This window comes from Prinia subflava, chromosome 1, assembly GCF_021018805.1.
Source record: "Prinia subflava isolate CZ2003 ecotype Zambia chromosome 1, Cam_Psub_1.2, whole genome shotgun sequence".
NCBI classification, from domain to species: Eukaryota; Metazoa; Chordata; class Aves; order Passeriformes; family Cisticolidae; genus Prinia; species Prinia subflava.
Genome location: NC_086247.1, coordinates 137,541,712 through 137,565,355, shown reverse-complemented (window position 1 = coordinate 137,565,355; position 23,644 = coordinate 137,541,712). Strand labels below are relative to the sequence as shown.

The 23,644-nt window shown below is 41.3% G+C and overlaps 1 protein-coding gene across 1 annotated transcript in view; it reads right to left on the bottom strand.

The window, feature by feature from the left end:
• Positions 1-23,418, bottom strand: part of APBB1IP (amyloid beta precursor protein binding family B member 1 interacting protein) — a 63,910-nt gene extending 40,492 nt beyond the window's left edge. Inside the window, exons 1-4 of the mRNA XM_063414077.1 lie at positions 23,286-23,418; positions 8,848-8,919; positions 6,776-6,863; positions 4,679-4,968 (exon numbers count right to left, since the gene is read on the bottom strand). Coding sequence (XP_063270147.1) covers positions 4,679-4,968; positions 6,776-6,863; positions 8,848-8,919 — 450 coding nt within the window. The 5' untranslated portion in view covers positions 23,286-23,418. The remainder of the gene's footprint in view (positions 1-4,678; positions 4,969-6,775; positions 6,864-8,847; positions 8,920-23,285) is intronic.
• Positions 23,419-23,644: the final 226 nt, after the last annotated feature.

Here is a 23,644-nt window from a genome sequence, read left to right as displayed (position 1 = left end):
TATGGATTGGGACTATTCCTTTATGCCATTTCTCTTCAAGAAGTCTCCTCCAGTCACATTTGGAGTTGGAAAAGCACATTTTGGACTGCAAGTGATGGTAGTTCCCAGGACTTGGACTCCTCCAGTACTACTGAAGGGTTCTGTTTCTTTGCAACTCAACATCCCTCTTGCCTCTACTGAAGTCTGTCTTCTCAAAGCTTTTTTGCCTCTCAGCTGGTTTTTGCTGTTTCTGTTCCTCTCTTACTTTCAGTTTCCCTTGTTTGCACGGGGGAGGATTTTGTGCTATGCTACTCACTGGCTACCAACTTCCAGTCAAGGACTGTTGGATAAAGTTCCTGTTCTGCTTCCACACAAGATTTCTGCTACCTTCAGCCTCCATTTGCTACCTAAAGTCATAATTTTTAGTGGTCTTCACACCAAGAGATCTGGCTATAACTCAAGAAGATGCACTTGCAAGAAACTAAGCCTTACTAAGCACTGCCATCACTTCCCTGTTACTAAGATATAATACAATCATAGCAAAGAAAGAGCAAAGAAGGTTATCTTATTCATCTCAAGTTTTGAGGCATGTTCGACAGTAGCTGAAGTACTCCTGACTGACATCCCTCCTGCTGAAGTAAACATCTTGTATCACTGCTTCAAGCATGTTTCCTGTTATCAAACTCTCCACTATAAATACCACGCAATCAGTTAAAAATCTCTTTTTTTTTTTTCTCTGCAGGTGTGGAAATTTGCATTGCTATAGCTTAGCAGTGCTTAACTTAGAGAATCCAAGAAAAGCCTTGGTAGCCTAAAGGTGGCTGCTGCAGTGAGGCTGACTATTGTACAGAGGGAAAAGCACACAGCCTCTCACACTGTGGCCCTCCCCTTACCACCCTTATGCAGGAAGCAGGAAAAACACCTTAACCAAAATGGTTGAGTGTGGTGTGGGCAGGCATTCTGATGAAAATTTTAGGTAGGTATAATTCAGGCTTCACCTGCATGTGACCTGTGTTGAACAGAGTTCACACATTGTATAAATCAGTGCAACAGAGCTCTAACCTGACAGCCTAATGGTTTCATAAGCTTTGACTTAATGCAGAAAAAGGAAATAAACTACCAGATGCAAAATTTTGCAGTGTTACAGAAATGCTTACACAAGCTACAGGATTTGTTTTCCTGCTACAGTATCATCATGGCATTTTCTGGATCTTTAAACAGAAGCACATGAAGTCATCATGTCAATAGCAAATGAAGAAGCCTTATTTAGCTGAAGGGCAGTTTTAAGAAGAAATGTCAGAGTTGATGGAAATTTATGAGACAGTTTTATGCTTCCCTGAAAGAAAGGCCATACTTCTTTATTTTGGCACACCTAAAGGTTAGAAAATAGGGTCTTAATATCGTGGTTGCATTGGGAATTACTAACACTGTTCTTATTTGACTGTGGATAACCAGAAGTGTTGAACACAACTTCAGCCTTAATTGGCTCATGATCCACTTATAAAGAATCCTGGCTAACAGGAACTTGGATTTTGATGACACAAAATAAATTCCACTTACAGCTGAATTTCATTCTACGGAGCAGAAATGTCATGTCAAAACAAATACTAATCAAGACAATGAATATTAATTTGAAATCAATTCTTTCCATATTAATTTTAAATGGTTATTACCTCCATCACTCACACTGCAACCTGTGTAATAGCCCTGTGGCAATTTTGTGGACAGTAAGCCACAGTGGGAACGCCATCAGTATTTGAATACAGCCTGTATCACAAAATGAGGCTACAGCTGCAGGAAAAAGCCAAACCAATGCCTTAATGAGGAAATAAAGTATTGTTGCTATATTCCTTAGAACTGCTTCTACAACCTGTTCTCTGACACTCCCTGAATCTAGAAAGAAGACCAGGGAATATCATTAGAGATCAGTCTCAGAGGAACAGTTCAACTGAGTGGGAAGTAACTTTTGGCTACATTTTTTTCATATAGAATTCTAGTCATGTTTAGCAAGTACATATTCTCCCCACTCTAAAATCTGGTTTGACCCTCAGGTAATGCATGATGTCAAGCTAATAAAGAATTAGCTCAGTACAACACTCAATGGAAAGAACTCCAGCACAGTTGATTTCAGTGAGCTTTAGATCCCAGCATCATAAAAATGCTGCCTGAAGAAAGGTCTGAGGGTCCATTGTCAGGCTTCTGCCCAAGGCAGAATGGTCACCAACATTAGATCAGATCAGTCATGATTTTGTCTAGAAAAGTTTGGAAAACCTTCAAGGATCTCTCTTGGTCACCTGTTCCAGTGCTATACCACCATCTGAAGAGGAAAACACTTTCCTAATGCCCTGTCTGAAACTACAAAGCTATAACAAGTAGCTGTTGGCACTTCCACCTTAGTGATCTAACACTACCATGGAAGAATTTGGCTCCAGCTTTGCATCTATCCTTCAGGTATTTTTAGGCTGTCATTAGATCACTCCCGGGCCTCCTCTGTCAGATGAAACAAGCACAGCTCCCTCAGCCTGTCCTTGCTGGCTCCTGATCACCACATGCCTCTGGCCATTCCTTCAGCTCTCTGCTGGACAGCCTCCAGGGTCTCCACATCTAGAATGGAGTGCAGTATTCCAGGAGTGGGACCACCAGAGCCAAGAGAAAGGAACAATAACTCCCTTAGTTTGCTGGTCATACTCCTCCCAACAGAGGCCAGTTTCCTCTACTGAATGATCTTTCACTCATGGATCTTATTCACTGTGGTTTCCTGCAGGATCTCCTTTCCAGCAGGGCTGCTGCTCAGCCTGTCCTCTCCCAAACTGTACAAATGGTTATTACACCCCAGGTGCAGGACCTTGTACCTTGCTGGGTTTCTGAGAGTTTTGCTGGCCTAGTCCTCATGTTTTAAGTCCCCTTGCACTGAAGGTCTGCCAGTGATCTTCACAGTCAGATGCTTAATTAAAAGCATCTTTAGCACATCTGCAGGTGGGTTTTTATGCTATCACTCAGTTCACAGATGAAAATGCTAAACAATATAAACCCTAGTGCTGATCCCACTTGTTACCAGCCAGCAAACCATTACTAGCCCTTGATCTGGTCAGTCTCAGCCCACCTAACCAGCTGCCCTTCCAGACCACACTTGTCAGCTGACAAACAAGACTACTTAGAAGCTTGGCATTTCCTTAAAGATCATGAGTCTAAATCAAGATGGGGAAATGTTTGAAAGAAACGGATAGAACGCATCTTGATAGCATCTCTTCTATATCAGTCATACTAGTTAAAAAAAATGCTTCAGCTTTTGAAGCTGTTTATCTGATATTCTGCAAATGTTGAAATTCCTTTAAGACAGAAAGTTCATTATTATCTTTGACATGTAGGAAAATGGCAAAGCTTCTCTCATATGTTTATGAGTTTCATTCTTCAAACAGCATTGAAAGGTCCTATGCATCAATGAATCCAGTGAATCAGTTTTTATGTCATCAAACATATCCAATTTTCCTATCCAATTTTCTGTTCCTTCTGCTGAATATGTCTCCTGTATGATTCCAACATAGGGACAGCAGTGATGCTGACATGATTCATATTCAGTTTCATGTGGGCTTTTCAACAGCAATGAACTGACCACAGTTTTAAGCAAAACTGACTGATACTTTTCATGTTCCCTAAAATATTTCCATTCTCTAAACGTAAATATCTTCTCTCATTCATAGCTACTGTGAACATGAATACTGAAAGAGATATATTTGTGCATTTCATTATTTCAGATTCATTTTTTGGAGGGCTACATCACTCTTTTAATGCCTTCTCTTCTCCTCACAGGGCTGTGACAGGGCAGAATTCTCACAGTTATCTACCTCTCCACAACCTCACGTCAAAAAAATACTACAAATATCACACTTTATTTCAGTTGTTAAAACAGCTCTGCAAGAAGCACAGAAGAGGAAGCACATGGAAGAGGTTGTGATAAGTCTGAAATTTTACATACAGGTAAGCCAGTTGCTATAAATAATTGTAAACAGTTACCTACTGATGACTTTGGCACCTCCTAAGAGCATTTGTCCCCTATTGCAGATAGTTTTCATTACTTCCTTTCAAGGGCAAGATCAAGAAGAGCAGTAATTCTATGTTAGGACCAGGAGAGGTACTTCTTGTGCTTGTCCCTGGACCTGATCACTTAGCAAATGTTGAGTTTTACACAAATGAACAGCCTTTCCTATTGCAAGAAATCCCTTAGGTCAGGGATCGAGCTGGGAAACACCCACAGAATTTTGTCATCAGTACAAATAGCACAGACTGCAATGAGCACACATAGTGACATCTTCACAAAGTGGAGATCATTGGCCATGCTATGCACCGATGCCAAAACCAAGCTCTCTATAAGAAGATATTAACTGATCAGTGCTTCTTAAAAAAATTCAGTGATAAATTTTCTGTTACAATAAACCATTTGCAATGATTATGCCTGTATTGGGCTATCAAAATGATGATTAGAAAGATGAAGGAATGGGCAATAGATCAAGGAATGGGCAGAAACTGCTGAGGCCACAACAGTAGAAATTTCACTCCAGAGCTGATGCATGTTCCACCATTGCAGAACCTTCCCAAGCTGTATCTACCTGGGAGATCCACTTGTGTTCCAGTACCAAATACCACTTGCAAAATGACAAGAACTACTGAATGCTTAGAATAAGGTTCCACACAGACTTACCTGAGTAAGTGGCTCAGGAGGAGGAGGTGGTGGTGGTGGTGGTAGTTCTGGTTCGGGGTCTGGAGGTGGAGGGGGCAAATCATCCCCAGACTGTCCAGTAATGGTAACATAGGGACTTACTTTAGAATAAATGTCACTGTTCAAGCCTGTTGAAGGCTCACTGACTGTACTTTGCTGATTGCAAGAAGCTTTCTGGGCTTGTAAAGTTTTCTGTTCAACATCATTAAGGTCTGCTACAAGATCAGCCATTAAAGCATCCAGGTCTTTGTCCTCTAGGGCATTTAGCGATTCTACAAAGAAAACCAAAAAATGTGTCAGAGAGGGAGTGCAATGCAAAGCAGTTTCCAGTTCAGCAGAGATTAAATTGCAGAAGGCATGGTTACAGGGTTATGGGAAAGGAAACAACATTTTACATGGGTTCAAGAAACAAATGTGCTTTCAGACCAGCCATTAATCTGGTTATCCAGAAGTTCAGAGTACAAGGAACTCTTCAAATACAAACTGAACAGGACAGGATGCTTCAGTTCCAGTGATAGTCTCAGGCCCTCATGATGTTACAAAACATGGCCCTGATCCAGCAAGGTTACTGGGGACATGCTTAGTGACATGAATGTAAGAAATTCCATGAGCTCCCATTAGGCTGTAAGCACATATATAAATGACTAGCAAGTTCTGGAACAGCACACAACAAACCATGTAAGTGAGGCCTAAATCAAGGATATCTCCATATATTTTTACTGTTCTACAACTCTAAAATTAAAATGAAGCAGAATCATATAATATCAAGACACAAGAAACTGCATGGTATCATCTGTAGCACATCAGTAATTGTGTGATCTGTGACATACCACATGTGTGGTACATCACACACGCTTTTGAGGATCCTTTAAACAAGAACAAGAAAGTCTCTTTTAAAAGTGTCTTATAAAGCAACAGAAACATTGTACCTTTTCTTTCTGTTTTCTGCTTCAGCAGACCAGAAGATAAAATCCTATACCAGAACTTCACATGTAATTTGTGGTTGTTTGAACTAACTATGGTGTAAAGAGATAGTGTGGAGCAAAACCCTGTAGGATGATCTAGCTTTCTAGAAGAGAAGGGCTCTTTAAGATTGAACAGGGTCAGTGGTTTAAACCTCTTTAAAGAGCCCAGTTAAGAAATAAATAAATCACACACTGGGAAAACTTTTAAGCAAGATTTTCAGAGGGATGGAGAGCACTGAATTAGATATTCAAAAACGCTAATATAGTCCAATAAAGAATAGTCATTCGTAAGACCAAGTGTGAGCATGTCACTAGGCCATCTCAGTTTACTCTGCTCTCCCTGTTATATTAATATAGTATTTATTAAGTTTTTCTTTACAGTGGGAAAGTTGGCTTATGATCCTCTCTATTAACATAGCTCTAGCCACTTTACTGATAGAGTCTTTAGGAAACCCAACAGGGAACTGATCCTGGGGCAAAACCAGAGATTAACACTAACTCAGGTTAATGCAAACAACCACCTCTCAGTCAAAAAAACAAAACAAAGCAAAGCAAAGCAAAACAAACAAAAAAAACCCCAATTACTAACAAAATCAAACTCAGATTGCTTCAAACCCAGATAAATGCCCTCACTCGTTTTGCCACACAGCCTCAGCAAGCAGCTGTACATGCAAAAGTGACACTGCAAACCAAAATGAGAATAAGCACTGAAAAGTGGAAGCAGCTGAAGCTGATACTTCCACTGGACAGAAATGCTTACACAGCTCTGACATCACACTGAGGAACTTTGTCTTCCACCAAGTTAAATCTTTACATTAAAAAGGTCACATTTTAGAAAGTTACTTGGGAGACTTCTCAATTTTGTTTTCCTCTACACTCAGACATTTTTAAAAGTCTGACTTCTATTTAAATGGTGTAATGCCTCAAAAAATTGTTCCCTTTGAAGTTTCCTAAATTGAGACACAAAAATGCACCTCTCCCTCCAGCAAAAGAGGGTTCTTTTGTTTGGTTTGGGGTTTTTGATCAGGGTATGTAAAGATTTTCTTCTCATTTGTTGCTATGAAGTATTTTAAGCAACCATAAAAGGTATGAAAGAGTCCATTTGGCTACTTACCATTTAAATCTTTAAAACCAACTGTAAAGCTAAATTCATTGTTGGACACTTTGGGGCATGGAGGTGGTACAGTCTCCACTCCTAAACTCTGTTAAGAAAGAAGAAAAAATGGGTATCTGATTATATAATTACTACTACATATATTAACATTTCAAAACCAATTACCTGAATTATCTAATGAAATAAACTCTTCTTACAGAACAGAATGACACACCCTGGTTTCTGAGATTATGCTGGACTGGTGAACTAACTAGGGCCAGGACAAGGGTTCAAGCACTGTCCCACAATCACAGCACGGGTTTTGCATGCTTCTCATCCCAATGCTGATGGCAGCAACTCCTGTCAGGCAACACCTGGGCTTGGTGTGGGGAACAGCACAGAACTGGACTGTTTCTAATCGAGATAGTGGGCAAAGAAAGACTGATTTTTAGCTTTCTTGGGCTTTTTGAACAGGGGTGGAGAAAGAGTTTAGCTGTGTACACATTTGAGCCACAGTGCCATTTTCTTTCCAGAGTGCTTTATTTACCAGTATAAATGAAACCTAGCTGTTGCTTTCTCCTATTGTTTGAAAAAAACCCCAACCCCAAATACCACCATCAAAACCTCATGCTGTTGCAGTGTAAACTGCAAATCTGTGTAAATAGAGAATTCCTAGTTTGGGGCAGAAAAGGCCAATTTGCATCTCCTTTTCAGCCCTGTTATGACATAGAGGTATCTCTGTGTGCTTCTATCATTTACACTTACTTTAGGAACAGACAGACTGGTGAAAAAGTGTGGAAATCTACAGTCTTGTTTTGAAAGTTAAGAGTCTGAAGGCATTAACAGATCCAGTTCAGTTCACTGAAAGTTTTCAAGCTTTCAGACACTCCTGCCTCTTTCTCCAGTACAATGTTGATGTGAGAGGTGATTCCAGAACTTTAGAGAGGAGGAGAAGCCTGTCTCAGTCTCAGGAGCACTCTGTCCCAGCCAGTACTGCACCAGGGAGCACAGAGACAAGAGCCTCACTCTCTTTGCACCACCTGCACTTGTAACACTGCTGTGCCCAGTCTGAGGAGGTAAAATTTATCACAAGCGGTCTTTTGTTCTTTGAAGGTATAATAATGAAATGAGATTATCATAAATCCCTCCATATATATATATAAAGACATAAAACAAATATGCATGTTTACAAAACGCCCTAAAGAGCAGACGGTCTATAGAGGGACAAGGTACTGTGATTTGACAGCTAACAATACCATGTGAAATCTTGGCTTTCACCCTGTTTAAGCACAATTTCTATTCTGTGACTCAGAATTACTGGTATTTAATTTGTCAAGCACTGGGATTCACCAAGAAGAAAGACATCCTTAAAACAGAGGCTGTAACCAAACTCACACATTCAAGATGACAACTTAATTGTTTCAATCATGCATTTATTCAAATACAACAAGTTTATTCCCTTTGTAGATTTTCTTCTAGAAATAAAAATTCTCCTTTCATCAGCTTTTGCAGGAAGTATTTCATGATTAGAGCTTTAGAAAAAGGCTCATGCTGTTTTATAATCTCAAGAGTGTATTCTGCATTGGGAATAATATCTCCATGAATTCTTGAATGCCACCCTCACTGCAGATTAATATTTTGCCATATCTAAAGAATCCTTTAAACATATATTCATAATGTTGCTTTCATTTCCAAAGTTCACATTTGACACTCAGGCTACCTCCCATTTACCAATGTATGCTAAGCTTTCATACCTGAACATTCAGACTCAAACTTCCTGTTTTCACAGAATCCTTTAATTTCTTTGGACCAAGTCCAGAGGAATTTAAATTGCTGGGCTGGGGTTTTTTTCAGAAAATGTCTTTCACAAGCAGTTAGGTCTATTTAACAACCTACCCTGTACTGAATTTACCTTATTCTTTGGGCCACTTGTTTTAACTGACAAGCACAGAAATTAAGCTGAAGGTTTACTACTGTAATATAACTGTATTTATTCAGAGTGGAAGTACATGAAAAATGTAGAAAAGTTCCCTCATTTCTCTAACACATAATAGCTATTTTTCTAATCTTGATGGAAAAAAAGAATTATTTACCTGAGTCAGCATGTCCATTTCCCCAAGTAAATTGCTGAACATTTCATCTATATCATCGCAGGTTTGCTCCATCTGGAAGAAAAAAAATACAAACAAGAAGTTTATTTCAGAAGTTCATTTCAAAGGCAGGAATGGTCAAAACCAGAAGATACACAATGCTCTTTATATTGTGTTCACAAATAACTTTAAAACAATTGCTCATGACATGCAAAAGCCTGAATCTATACCTTCGAAGTAACTACTAACAGTTCAGCACCCTTATCCTGTATGTGCTAAAACACACACTTCTGATCTATGCTCATCAGAAGTTCCAATGACCTTCTTTTATCATTTACACTTCATATGAAGTCACCATGGTTGTATCTTAAACATAAAAAAAATTTAGCCTGTGAGAGGGAGAAGGGAACAAAGATGTTGGGAAATTCCTGAATGTTTCATCTTGAAAGGCTTCTTTCACTGGCCTAGATAACTAATAGTACAGAAGTTTATTGGGTATTATCTAGTGCAAAAGCAGGTCGTGGTTAGGTACATGACCAACTTTTTGGCTCAATAGTTCTCCCTTTTTTTTCAATTATCACTGCACTGAGAGAACTCCAGTCCTTACCAACCCCAAGAGATCTGAGGAAGCACTCTGAGACAAGGAAAATGGGTACATGCTGCATGACAGTCGATGGCAGTGCTTGTTGCAAGAGGGCAGTGTGAGGACAGGATCACATCAGTGGTGCTGAGCTATGGGGAAGACACAGCGTCTGTAATAATCCTCTTCCTCATAAATCTGCTCCTTTGCAGGGAAAGTCCAGTGTAAAAGGGTGTCTGCCATGGAATGCTACCAGAGACAAGAACTAGAAATAACACTTTATTAAGAGGCTCAAGCCTGCAAAGGATTGAGAACTGTGGTACTGAACACATAAAACCAGGGTTCAAACTAGGGCCAAACTTTAAACATGTAAGTAGTCCTATCAGCTCTCTGGGTTTGTGTGCATTTGTACTGCATTTTGTGACAAGGTTGAGGGGGGAGGGGGCTGTGGCTGCAGAGGTGACTTCTCTGAGAAGGCAGCTCTCCCCATGTCAGAGTGGGACAGGAGTTCAAGCTGGCTCCAAGATGGACTTGGTGCTGGCCAAAGCTGAGACCACTGGCAATGCTGGTGGCACCTCTGTGACAACACACTTAGGAAAGGTGCAAAAAATGCTGCACAGAAGCCGTAAAAGAGCAGTAGGAATAGAGAAGTGATACAACCCTGCAGACTCCAAGGTCAGTATTAAAGCAGGGAGAGATGTTCCAGATGCTGGAACAGAGATTCCCCTGCAGGCCATGGTGAAGCCCATGGTGAAGCAGGCTGTTCCCCTACAGCCCACCAAGGACCATGCCAGAGCAGATCTCCATACTGCAGCCTGTGGAGGACCTCCTGCCACAGCAGGTGGACGTGCCCTGAATGAAGATGAGGCCCATGGCGTGCCAGGGCGGGGCAGGCTCCTGGTGGGAGCTGCAGCTTGTGCAGAGGAGCCCACACAGCACAGGTTTCCTGGTAGGACCTGTGGCCCCATGAAGAACCCACACTGGAGCAGGCTGTTCCTCTAAGACTCCACTGTGTGGGAAGGATCCCTGCTGGAACAGCTGATGCAGAACTGCAGCCTGGGGGAAGTCTCATGTTGAAGTTCATGAAGGACTGTCTCCCTTGGGACAGTCCCCAGGCTGGAGCAGTGTGAGGAGGAAGGAGCAGCAGAGGCAAAGCATTGTGAACTGACTGCAAACCCCACTCCCCATCCCCCTGCGCCACTTGAGTGGGAAGAGGTAGAAGAGTTGGGAGTGAAGCTGAACCTGGGAAGAAGGGAAAGGTAGGGTGAAGATCTTTTTTGTTTTCTTCTTATTTTGCATTATCCTGCCATCTTATTAACTTACAAGACATTAATTTAATTTGCCTATGTTGAGCATGTTTTGCTCAATGGTAGTTGGCAAGTGATTTCCCTGTCCTTACCTCAATCCATGAGCTTTCCATTGTAATTTCTGTCCCTGTTCTGCTGAGGAGGTGAAGTGATAGAGTACCTTGGTAAGCACCTGTAGCCAGCCAAAGGCAACCAACCACAGCACCTTATAGGAGAAGGACCAGCCTGATGCAAGAAAGCAATCAACTGAGGACAGGAACAACTCTAATGACTACAAAGACTGGTAAGAAAAGAAAACCAGCAAGTTTCTCGTTCTTCAGTCTTAATGTTTTTCCTCTAATAGAGCATCTTTAGTCATGTAACTATACCACAGATAAATTATAAAGGCCGCTGAACCCTAAAGTCAGAATGTATAGTTTGAGAATTGTGATGTAACTAAACAAGGCACAGGCAACCAAGACCCGAATTTTCAACTTCCACATTTCTCTCAGATCCCAGAAATCAAAGACCTGAAGATTTGGGAACTGGATACTCTTAAAGACATTTTAATAGGACGTGGTTGACAGAGCTGAGTGCAACTGTAGCCCAGCAGTGGAGAATGCACAGCTCTGCCCAAGGAGCGGGGAATAGATGTCACACAGGACTGAGTCAGTGGAGAGTTAAAGTCACCTTATCTGCTTCCCTTCCAGCTGACAAATCCACACCGGATGGCTCACCCTCTCTGGCTGTATCACGCCTCTCCTACAGAGCCCTGCACACAACACTCTGTTTCTGTAGACTCAGCTGTTTGCTGGGTGGCACACGATCGCTGAATCTTAATTCATTTATTTGGATCAACAGCTGTGTAGCTTCCTGCACACCTGGCACTTGGAGAATCAATTTTCATAGAAAGGCTAGATAAAATGGCACTTACGTGATCAGGAAGAGTGAAGATACTTTCGTTATGTGACAGAAAATGGAGCAGCAGTTCATACTGATAAGTATCTCATCAGTGTTTAAATAATACTGAATAATTTTATGTTTTCCTGTTTTCTGATTTAGGAGATCAAAATATCTTCTAAGGAAATCTTATCAGTTTCAGTTATTTGTATGTTTTTGGTAGATTTTTTTTAAAGCACTAGCTATGTCAACTTTCTTCATACAAGTTCTTTTGACAAACTGAAATCCTCCTTTACTATATTTTTACAGAACAGAAATAAAAAAAATGGCAAAAAACCACTTGAGTTGCAACCAGTTGCAACTTTGTATCTTGAGAAGTAATAAGAATTGTCTAAAAAGGAAAAAATCAAACCTAAGGGCCCTCCCCAGTAATTAACAACAACAACAAAAAGATAAAGTCATATTGTCACCAAGCCACTGCCTCTACTGGTATTTTATTTTCTCTTGAATTTTTATTGATTTGGTTTAGGAAGACAAAACTATTACCATAATCAACAAACATGTTGGATATTTTTTTTGTTAAAACACACTGAATGATCCTTTAAATTGCTATAAGAACTCTACATATTCACCAAAGACCTTGCTAAGAGCTAGAAAAATTTAAGATGGTAATATGAGTCCCCATAAGGTGGAATTGCAAAAGACTGTCCATCCATTCTTCCCCTCTTTGACTTCTCTCCACTTATAGCCATTTCTTTTATTAGATAGAAATAAACAGATTAAAAAACTTGCAGGTTTGGAAATTATCCTGTTGGATGTTGTTGCATTTTGGATCAGCAAATTCTTCTGAATTTTATAAACAGCCTTGAACTTATTCAAACCAGAAATTCAAGGTGAAATGTGTAGGTGTATGAGCTATTAGTAATGAAGAAAAGGAAAAGATTTACCAAAGTGCCCAGAAGAATACTGAGTTTCATACCTAGTCCTACTCTACTGTAACACTTCTGTCAGGTTTTTCTTTACTTTGTCCTAATACTAGGAACTGTTAAAATCACTACCAACTACAATAAACTGAACAGGAAAAAACCTAAACCAAACAGAACAGTACTTTACCAATAAGTTTCCCACACTATGCATAAGATTTTAAGCAGAGGAAAAAACAAAAAGAAAAACAAACAAAACAAAACAAAAACAACAACAAACCCCCCCAAAACAAAAAAAACCCAAAAAAACCCAAAAAACCCCACCAGAATTGAAATTAAAAATGAGGAAATTGCGGTTGTCACACATAAACAAGCTAAGAAGGGCCTTAGGGCCTTGTGGGAGGCCATATATGTGAAATGTAACGTATTTTTAAAGTAGTTGATTTTCAAACTGATGCCTTGCGGACCACCTTTTGAAGTAGCACAGTTAAAAGTATTCCTTGTTTTTTATTTCCCCCATTTTCATGTTCTCAAATCTTCACTAAGTTCTCATAAAAACTTTTTTTAAAAATACTTATTTAATAGTCCTACCTTTCTCATACTGTATATCTACATATATCTCATACTGTATATCTAAGATATGGGGACATTTTCTCTTCAACTTCCTATTCTAACCACCAATAAGTCTCATTTTTAGTGCATGTATATTAAATCCTCAGAGGTTTATGTAATTCATAAGTATTGACTCATTAATTCACCCCACCACTTACCAGAAGTCTTCCAGAACCACTGGATCTCTTAATTTTTTTACCTTCCCAATTTAGATAGGAAATCGAATTGTTTGATAGAATCCTTAACACTTGGCAGGAAGCTAGCAAATGAAAAGAGTAAAACAGTGGTACAAAATTCACACTGCCTAAAAAACCCCTCATCCTGCTTAAAAAAAAAAAAAAGAACCTACTTTAAAATATAATTAAATCTGAAAAAGTGACCATACAGTGTCAGATATGGTACTATACCAAGCAGAGTTTGAACTGTTAGTGTTTTAGTATCTGACAGTTCTGAGAATACTCAGAGCTAGTCCCTGCTCACAGGAAGAGGGGTCCAAGCCACATATTGCACTGGAGAAGTCAGAAAACCAGCTCAAAGTCCTTGTGAAACACTGAACAGGAAGCACAAACGTTATCATCTCTGCAACTTAGTCTCAGTAGAGTTGATGCATTTTAACCAACCAAAGGGCTACAACAAAAAAGGAGTAAGGAACAGCATAAGGTCAGAAGACTTACAGTGGATTCATGCTATGAACAGTACTGGGAACCAGCCCACTTAGTGATCTGGTGAACAGCCACAGTCATTACACTCAAAGTATTGCTGCTATCCTTAAACTGCCACATACGTAAGTAGCAGAGATAAAAATACATGAAGGATATTTTGACAAGTCACACAGAAACATCAAAAGCATACTTTCAGGCCTTAGTCTTTGTACTACAGTGGGTGTCTGAGTATCAGGACCACCAAAATGAACACTGTTTGACTACCCAGATCACTAACCACTAACAGCACTGCAACTTCCTGCTATTGCTTAATGCTTAAATGCTTTCCGCAGTGGAATGAAGAAAACAAATATTTTAGAGAGACACAGCAGTAGCATGATGAGTAAATTGTCAAATCAGAGATTCACTCCTTGTGTACTACAGACTACCCAAAGCAGATCATCCCATAGCAAAGACAGAAAAAAGAAGAAAACTAAGAAAGCATGATGAAAGTGACTGAGTTCCACCATAAAGTGAAAAGCTGGAAAGAGGGTAACTGACTGTCACAGAAAACAGATGTGAAACTAGTGTCATTAAAAAAATGCACCAAAACCTAGGGGAAAGTTACTGAGGCACCATTTCATCCTGACTTACAACACAAAACCAATGGGATAGTAAAAGAAAGTCTAAATAACTGTTCCAGGGAAACATGCATAGCGTAACTGTGAAACTCATCATCAAAACTAGTGAGTAAGCAAGCTGAGTTGTTGGTTTTCCCTACCTGCAGTTGTAGTTAGATGTGCTAGTATTGCAGAGAGCTTCAGGGAAGGATGATGAACCTCATGTTTCAAGATCTAAAATAAAGGTCCACCAATTTGGAACCAGAGTAAAGCTTTCATGATAAACAGGTTACACCATACCTTCCACTTTTATGAAGTAAAGTACAAGAGAATATCTGTCTCTGCAGACTTCAGTCCAGAGGAACACAATCTGGACTGAAGTCTGCAGAGACTTCAGTCTCTGCTAGTTACTCTCTGCTAATCTACTAGTTAGTAATTCTAGTAGATACTAAGAATGTAAATTGAACTTTTGGAGTGATACAACAGAAATGGTAACTGACCCCAAGGTTTCAAAATCACAATCATATTTGACAATTAGCATGCTGACTTTCCTCTTTCTTACCCACATGACATGGCTCTGTAACTCTCTTCTGCTTTAACACTAGCTCACATTTTGGAAAGAATAAATTAAAAGCAATCAGACTGCTTCCAGCACTGTACTTACCTAACATTGATAAGCTCGATATTTTCCAATAAAAAGCTTGCACATACTGATAACTCTGAAAGCAGTTTTTTACTAATGTTCACTATTCTTCTGGGAAATTTGGTGTGCCAATAACTGTAGGCTTATCTGCAGCTGAAGTTACACTGCATTTTTATCTCAGGGATGGTGTGACATGCTATAACTCCATTCATGAGGGAATAAAAGTGACACACTAAAACACTAGTAGCTTCAGGAAGACTACAACTGCAAAGTACCTTTATTAGTTCAAAAATGAGTGACATCTGGCTTTGGATTAAAATTAAAGTGGCAGATAAATACAATCAAGAGAGAATCTTACTCTAATGTTAACATGGGGTACTAGAGCTCATATTACTAATTCCAGAATCACCCACCCAGAGGTAAACACATTTTTTGTGTTATTGTTATATAAAAGCATCCCAAACTCACAGATCCTACTCATGTTTCACATAAATTTTAACTGTGCCATTTATACAACTAAACCTCTTAAAAACTTGTTCTCTTTTTTTGCCATTTTGGAAATACACAGTTATACCATGTTTTCCAGGAACAAACCTGTAGTGAGGATTGATTTTGGCAAAAGTCTTAATTAGTCCGAAAGTACCAGATTTCATAGACTTGAAAACGACACTGTTTCACTTTAATGACAGCACTTGTATTCTACACTTGCTTTGCCAAGATAACAATAATAATATAAACACTACAGGAACTCCTATGCACAAGGAGACCACCATCTTTTTCAGTGATATTTGAGTATTTCATTTTCAGAGAGAGGGACAGAGAGGGTAAGGAGTGTGGTGGGGGGTGGCGGGAGGGAGGAGAGAGAGACAAACATTTAATATGCTTGTAAAGCACCATAGGAGTGTGAGTGTGAGGCCATCGTCCAGATGCTGCTGCCTCAGCATCCGTCACCTCTGTGATGGATCCACCACCATGCCCAGCCTTCCCCTCTCCCTCAATGCACTGCCCCCAACCATCCTTTTTCCCTTAACACCCTTGCCGAGAGTGGTGTCTGGGAGAAGCAGCTGTGGGTCCTGTTCTTAGGGTGAGGCAGGATGGCAAGATTACCGAATGGTCACTGAGGCTCATTTAAGTGAAGCTGAAAGGAACAAGGGACTACCTAAAAGCTTACTCACAGTATGTCAGGAAGAAGTTACCCAAGGCCAGAGGAGAGGATTGATAAAGGGCTCTTGTTCTGAAAGAGCACAGGATGAACAATTAACCTGTGGCTACAGTAAAGGTGTGTAGAGGGATATGGCATGCAGGCTGGGTATGAGACTTCTCACTAAGATCCTCTGCACAGTAACTCTTGGGCACACACACAGTCTGGATCCTTGGCTCCAAAAAATGTATTTCAAATATACTTGAGCAGCTGGGGAACTGTGAGCTAAAAGCACCTTATGAAAGGTGGGAAAAAACCCCCAACCCTATGCAAAGCACATATTCAAGGAGGAGAAAGCTTGGGAGCAATTTCTGTGTACCAGAACTGCACTTTGTACTTCCTGTCAGCTCCCAAAGGGGATTGTTTCTAAGGAAATCAAAACAGTGCCACTTCTGTTCATTTCATACAGTATCCTCACCAAAGTGCTTCAGTCTGGCTTGTGAGTCTAAGAACATTATAGGAATACAGCTACAGTCTCAGTCTTCTGCTTCTTCTTTTGTCAGGATTATTTACTGTAGAAGGGTCTAGTCAGGCGACTTTCTCCTCATGAGCCATACAAGCAGCACAAACTGTGCAGAATAAAATGGTAGGAGGAGACATATTTCTAGCCCTATGCCTTCACACAGACTGGTAAAAGAAACAGTTCCCTATTCTGTGCCAGATCAATGGCACACAGGAACAATATTTCCATTCCACTAGATACCTTCTACTGGAAAAGGCAGAAAGTTGGGTGGAAGTGTGTCCCCTGAGCTCATGAACCTGCAGCTTACCCAGGCTCATCCTTTTTGAGTTGATCACATTTCAACTTCAGCTCTACTCAGGCATAAACAGCAGCAGACATGCAAGTCATCAGAACTCAGTATCAGAACCTCAGTTTCAGGTGCCCCCCATTCCCTGCCATGATGGCAGCGCAGAATAGCAAATGAATAATGTAACCCTGAGTAGCAGAAATCTATAGTTTCCACATTCCTTCCCATAATCTGTAGCTTGTTGATGTTGGTGCAATGTTCTCCTTCCTGGTTTTTTTTTTTTTTTTCTGTTACCCAATACTGCTGTCCAGAACTTAGATGACAACAAGAGACTGTTTTGTATGTTAAACAATTGTCAGCAAAATACAATAATGCAATTTTGATGTTTAGCTTCACAGTACATGAAGTAGGCTGATCCCACATTAATAGATTGTCTAACAGGCAGAAAATAGCAGACAAGGATGAAAGAGGAAGGCATACAGGGGTGTAAAATGAGGGAAAAATCCTTCTTCTCCTCAATTCCCTATAAAATCAAGAGATGTTAGAAGTGTGGAATAGTGAAAATAGTAACACAAACTTAGGAAGAAGAAAAAAAGAAAGAAAAGTTACAGTACCAAATTTGAGCACAGGAACTGCTACATTGGATAGTCAGTGACTCAGCTTTTCCAACACTCACTGCCTCCCACCGCGAGCCACTAGGTAAGCACAAGATATGCTACAGGGGTCCATGACACAACTTTCTCCACATACAAATAACTTACTCCTATGACCCATTGTTGGCAAAAGCTCTAAATCACCATCTTCTGTCTTATAATCACATGTTCTAATCACTGCCAGAAATGTTTAAGGGATGGTACACATGGTATGAGAAAGGAACACTGAAAAAGGAAAAAACACTAACATAAAATGCTCTAACAGTAGGAGTGAAGCAAAAGGATGAATCTGTAAAAATTTTATTGAATCCATCTGTTTGTTTTGTATGCAGTTCAGATATTAAAATTAAATAAAGCAAGTAATGCTTTAATATGAATTCATAGATATTCCACTAAAGTACTGGGCTCAGTAACATAGTGAGTAGTAGAAAAATTAAATTAAGATTTTGTTACAAATCTCAGTTTTATACTGCTGACTGAAGTGTCAGGTGCAATTCCACAGCCCATTGTTAACTTTTCACCTGGCAAATTTGCTCCTGTCAGTCTGTACAATGCAGTGATTACATGCAGCTTTAAGCAGTAGGTTTCAGATGAAGATCTGTAAGGAAGGTGGAAGCCTGGAGTCACCACAGACAGCACGCTGTATTGGCATGGCAGTGGTTGCTTTGTCACAACCCAAAGAGCCCTGAACTGCACAAAGGAACAGTTATGAGAAGAAAATACACCAAAAGGAGAAGAACCTTGTGATATTTCCATTCTTCCATTTCTCTAAGGTTTTCCATGAGAAGGAAATGTTACTGCCTCCCTCTCTTTTTTCCCTTAGAAGTGGAGGAGGAATGGAACAATGCTGATCTGGTCACAGCAACTCCGTCGTGACACAGAGGAGACAAAAGAGGCCAATCTCGTGACAGATATGAAAGGCTTTGCTGATTTCATGCATGACCTCCATGGGACAGAACTGCAGTTAAGGCTATGATGAATTCCCAGATATTTCAAATACACTATTTCATCAAAAAGCAGTGAGAACAGTAATGAATATTTGACTGTTTTTGTAGGGAGGTTTTTTGAGGGGTATTTGGTGTTGTTTGTTTGTTTTAAAATTTGCAATCAGACAGAAAAACCACATCACTTTTCAAAAATATTTTTGGGTCCAATAATCCTTCTTATTTCTATGCTTCAGTGAGATCCCCATAGCAAGTGAGGGAATGGGGCCTTCCAGTATTGTTAGAAAATACTAGAAAAATCTTCAAAAGTACATCAAAATCTTGCTCTGATGCAGAAGTAATCATGTGTCTGCAGCGAGGGTTACCTAAAGAGAGTACCAAATGAGAGTACCAAAATGAGAGTACCAAAAAGGATCACCTAAGGCCACCAAGGAGCACATTTTCATTGCCAACATGGACTTGATGCCAGCAGTTTAAATGATTATTCTGCTGACCTTTCTAACTTTCCTGGTGAGTTGCCTTTGAGGCAGACACATCATTTTGCCCAAAACTGGGGACTCCGAAGATAATTTGCATTTTTTATCAGCAAAAGCATTCAGTGAGTGCCTGTATGAGTGATTTTGGCTCCTAGTGATTCTCTCTGAGCTTGGTGGACCAGCAACGCTGCTAAAGGCAGATTTGCTCCCTTTCCATTCCCACTCTCCCTAGCAGGTGTACGTACAATGACAAGATTTTCACCAAAATGTTTATTTTATCAGTTGGATTGTCTGAGGACAACTGAGGACTTTCCGTTGGTGGTGACATCAACCACGCAGGGTCTGCTCATCACTGATAGCAGACAAAGAGAGTTTTGTCCTTTAATACTGATGTCACATGCCACACTTTTACATCCGCTGCTTTAGATTACAAGCAAATACAGAGTGAAAGTAAAAATGGAAATGCACCGAGATGTATCCACTGCAAAACTTCTATCAGATGTGGGTTTTTTTCACATTTCTAAATGGAGCAACAGAGAAAAATTTGTTTTGTATACACACAAAATATTTGAATATTTTTCTTCTTCTAGGATTCATAATGCATCTACTCCCCAAAATACTGCTAATACTTCTAATGACTGTAGCCTTTATTTATTTGAGCCTAAATTCATAGCATGCTGAATCAATGTTCAACAAGAAGAAACAGAGCTGTGTGCAGGCTGGTGTAGCTCCTGGCAATTAGCCAGCCACAAATCTAAAAAGTCATTTCATTGGAAGAAAGTCTTTGAAACTAATGACAGGCCTAAACTTTTTGAACTATCATTACCGAACTAGTTTGTAAATTCCCACAGTAAAATGAAGTCAGATCAAAGTCATCTGTGTTTCCTTTTAATTCAAAACCTAGAAGCAATACTATAAATGGAAGCTGAGGGTGTGAGGAACACAACCTTATTTATGCTGCTGTAGATGCACAAAAGTCTCCTACAGAAACTTGAGAAGAACATAGCACCCAGTTTCCTTCTTTCACAGTACAACATACAGCTTCTACACTGGTAATATCTAGGGTAGCTATGAATCAATAGGTTGGACAGTAAGGAAATGCCCCAAACGCCCGTTTTTCCAAGAGCCATGGATCACTTCTAATCATGGGCAGACACATGGTAGCATTTCTATGATATCTGCATCTGACGTGGTTGTCCCAAGCTCTTTTCAGACAATGAAGGGAAAGGAAGGCAATTTTATAGTGCGAGACTGATGGCTGCTGTCTAAAACCAGGCCACCAAAGCAAGGTTAGAGCAGTATCGATCTCTCGGTGTAAGACACTGTATCGGTGACTCAAAAGCTCATATCTACAGTGCATGAGAGAGTCCTGCCTCTAAAGCCCAAGAAGTAACTTGGAAGGTCTGCACGGATGCAAGATACCATTTTCCCTAGAGACCTTCCAAAGGAAATGAGCTAAAGCTTCCATATGGCTACAGGCAAATAAGAGATCTTCTTTTCACTTTCACCCCAAATCAGCATCTGACCATGTGAAGTCATCATCAGAACAGGTCAGATCAACCTACAACTAAATAACCAAGATATACACCAGCTAAAGACATTAAAAATAGTCTGTGAGAAAGAAAAACCCATGTAGAATCTACCCATGTAGATTGCAAAGAGAGCAGGAAAGGCTAAGGGCCTTGATATCTTAACCATATACAGGAAAACAAAATTCAGCTACATTCCTGTAAAGCAACTTCTGAAACAGAAGCATCCTTTTAAGAAAATCCATGTTCCCAGATCATCTTATGAATGGTCAGATGTTCACGAATCTGCGAGAAAGACAGGGCAACAACCCCTTCTCTCATCTGGAGCAGTACGGCAGACCCGTGGTTTTCTCACACATTTTGTGGGGCCAAAGAGACACAAAAGCTGATCCCTCCATCCACAGGCTGCCCAAGTCCTAGCTCTCCCTTCACTACTTAGGGCAGAGCAAGAGAAAGAAAGCTTTCTGCCTCTTCTTCCTCTTATTGCTTTAAGACATTTCTTTTAACAGGAAACGTGAAACATAGCAAAAGCAAAATCTTAGTGGGTTGGGTACATCTTTTTACCTGTAAGAAATCCTGGGGCTCAGTACTGAGTTTGTTACAACATCCAACAGGCCCATCTGCTCATTCTGTTGCCTCTGTGCAAATTTTTATCCTAACAAATGGGTTAGTGTCTTTACAAAAAATATCAAGGTGACACCTGATTTACAGGTACACGAGTTATGGCATGTGATCTACTAGCCACTGCCCAAGTATAGTGACTTTTGATATGTAAAAAATCCAACTTTGCTGTAATAAATACACTTGACAAAATAAACCACCACCTCAAAAGCATCACACCCTGCCTGGAGATACTACACACTGATAACCACAAATTCCAAGATGAACAATTAAAACACAATTTACTTAATAATTATATTGAACCATCAGTCATTTTGCCTCCATATACCAGAATAGTCTGTTATACCCACAGTAGATATTTAAAAATGAAAGAGAAGACCAAAGGAACGATTAAATGTTCTTTTCAGAGATAGTACATTTTTTCCAGTTATGTGTGTTCCCAGACAGACCAGAATTTTCTGAGAATAAAACAAGGACCACTCAGTTATTTGTAATACTCCATTGATTCAACCTCTCAAAGACATTTGTATGCCATATTTCAAACCAAGTTATCTCCATTTTTAAGCTATGCTTGCACAAAACATCAAGTACAATTAAATATAATAGTCTCCTTAGAAAGCTCACGGGGAAAACAGAATCAAAGAAGTTCAGCAGCAAGTTGAACATTCTGTCTCAGACATCAAGTTTTAACCAAAATTCATATTCTTTACAAAGTAACCAGAAAAAAATTACTGTAGATTTAGTGAAGACAAATGATTAGAGACTGCACAGGTGGAGTAGGTCACTAGTTCAGCTCCCTGGAGCACCGGAGCTCACCTATTTGTCTTTAATGACACAGATGGCCTACATCAAGCCCTGACTACATTTACATCACTGTTGTGCAGCAGGAGGGTAATTAACAGTAAAATCAACAAATTTCATGTGTGAAATAAGATGGATGTAGGTTTGGAAGAGATGACAAAACACACGTCATGTAATTCATAAAGAGGAACTACAAAAAAAGAGGAAAAATGACTGCCAAACTTCTGCAAACTAAAGTTCTGAGAGGGAGAGACAAACGGGAGCCAAGTTATTCACAGAATCAGAGTCATCTCAGGCAGAAAGTGACTTCAAAAAGTTAAGCTGCTAGAACCCTGCTTATTCTGTTTCTAGGCTGTATTCCTGCAACAATTTTTAATGACCATTGAGACAGGCTGGATCATATGCTGCCCAAAAGACACTACCAGATACCTCTTCCCAATCTGATAATGAATGGATTTAATAACTCCTCTTTTTGGTGCACGAGGGATTGGAAAACCACCCCAAGCTTGTGGAGATTGCATTTCAGTTACTTCTCCGTGGTATTTAGCTGAGCCTATCATGCGGGATGGATGCTCTCCGAGTCAGGCGACACTTAAAAAGAGTTTTTCCCTAAACCAGGTGCTCAAATACACCACCAGCAGCGAGATATTAACTGTGTCCCTTAGAAGTCTGTACTGGCTGTTTGGCCACAACCGCACCACGCTCTTACATGCTTAATTTAAGACTGATTAGCGCGTTCACATGGTGCGTTCTCTGTCCGCAGCCTTCTCCCTCCTGCCTTCCCTTCCCTAAGGCTGTTCCTGGAACAGGGCACCGCGCGTCCCTCGGGATCCCCGCCGGCCCCGGGAGGCTGCAGGGAAGCTTTGGCACCGCTGCCATGCAGTGATCAACCCCCTACTCGCTTCGCCCAGGGACTGGGCATGGGGACGGTCTGACCCAGCTCAACCCCGCCGAGAAGAACAACCATCAATCCCCCCAGGCGTGCCGCCAGAGGGTCGCAGTCCCGAGGGGAGCGCGATGTGCGGGGCTGGGTCCCCTCTGCGGGGCTGTGCCCCCTCTGCGGGGCTGGGTCCCCTCTGCGGGCTCCCGCTCCGCTGCCCAGAGCGGGTTTTGCCGCACCTCCCACCGCAGCCGCGCCGTTCGCCGCCGGGCCCCTCAGGCGGCGAGGGGACCCCGCACAGCCCGCCCGGCCGCAGCCCTCCCGCCCCGTCGGGCGCCGGGAGCCCTCGGGGCTCCGGCTAATCCCTCCCTGCCCGCTTTACCTTGGCGGGCGGGCGGGCGGCGGCTCCGGACGCTGCGAGGAGGCGCGGGGCGGCTCTGTGGGACCCGGTCCCGCTCAGCAGGGCCCGGCGCTGCCTGAGGGAAGTGGGGCCGCCCCGCCGTGCTCGCAGCGCCGCCCTACGCCTCCGGGCCGGACCGAGGCGGGGGCCGCTGCCCCCGGGCAAACCCCGACCCAGCCTATCCCCTCCGCTCCGCTGCTGCTGCCGCTGCCCTGCCCGCACCCCCGGGCAAACCCCGGCCGCAGCGAGCAGCCCGACCCAGCCCGGCCCCTGCGCTCCCCTCCCGCGGCCGCGCCTGGCCCGCCCCAGCCGGCCGGACAGCGCTGTCAGGCTCGCTGGTT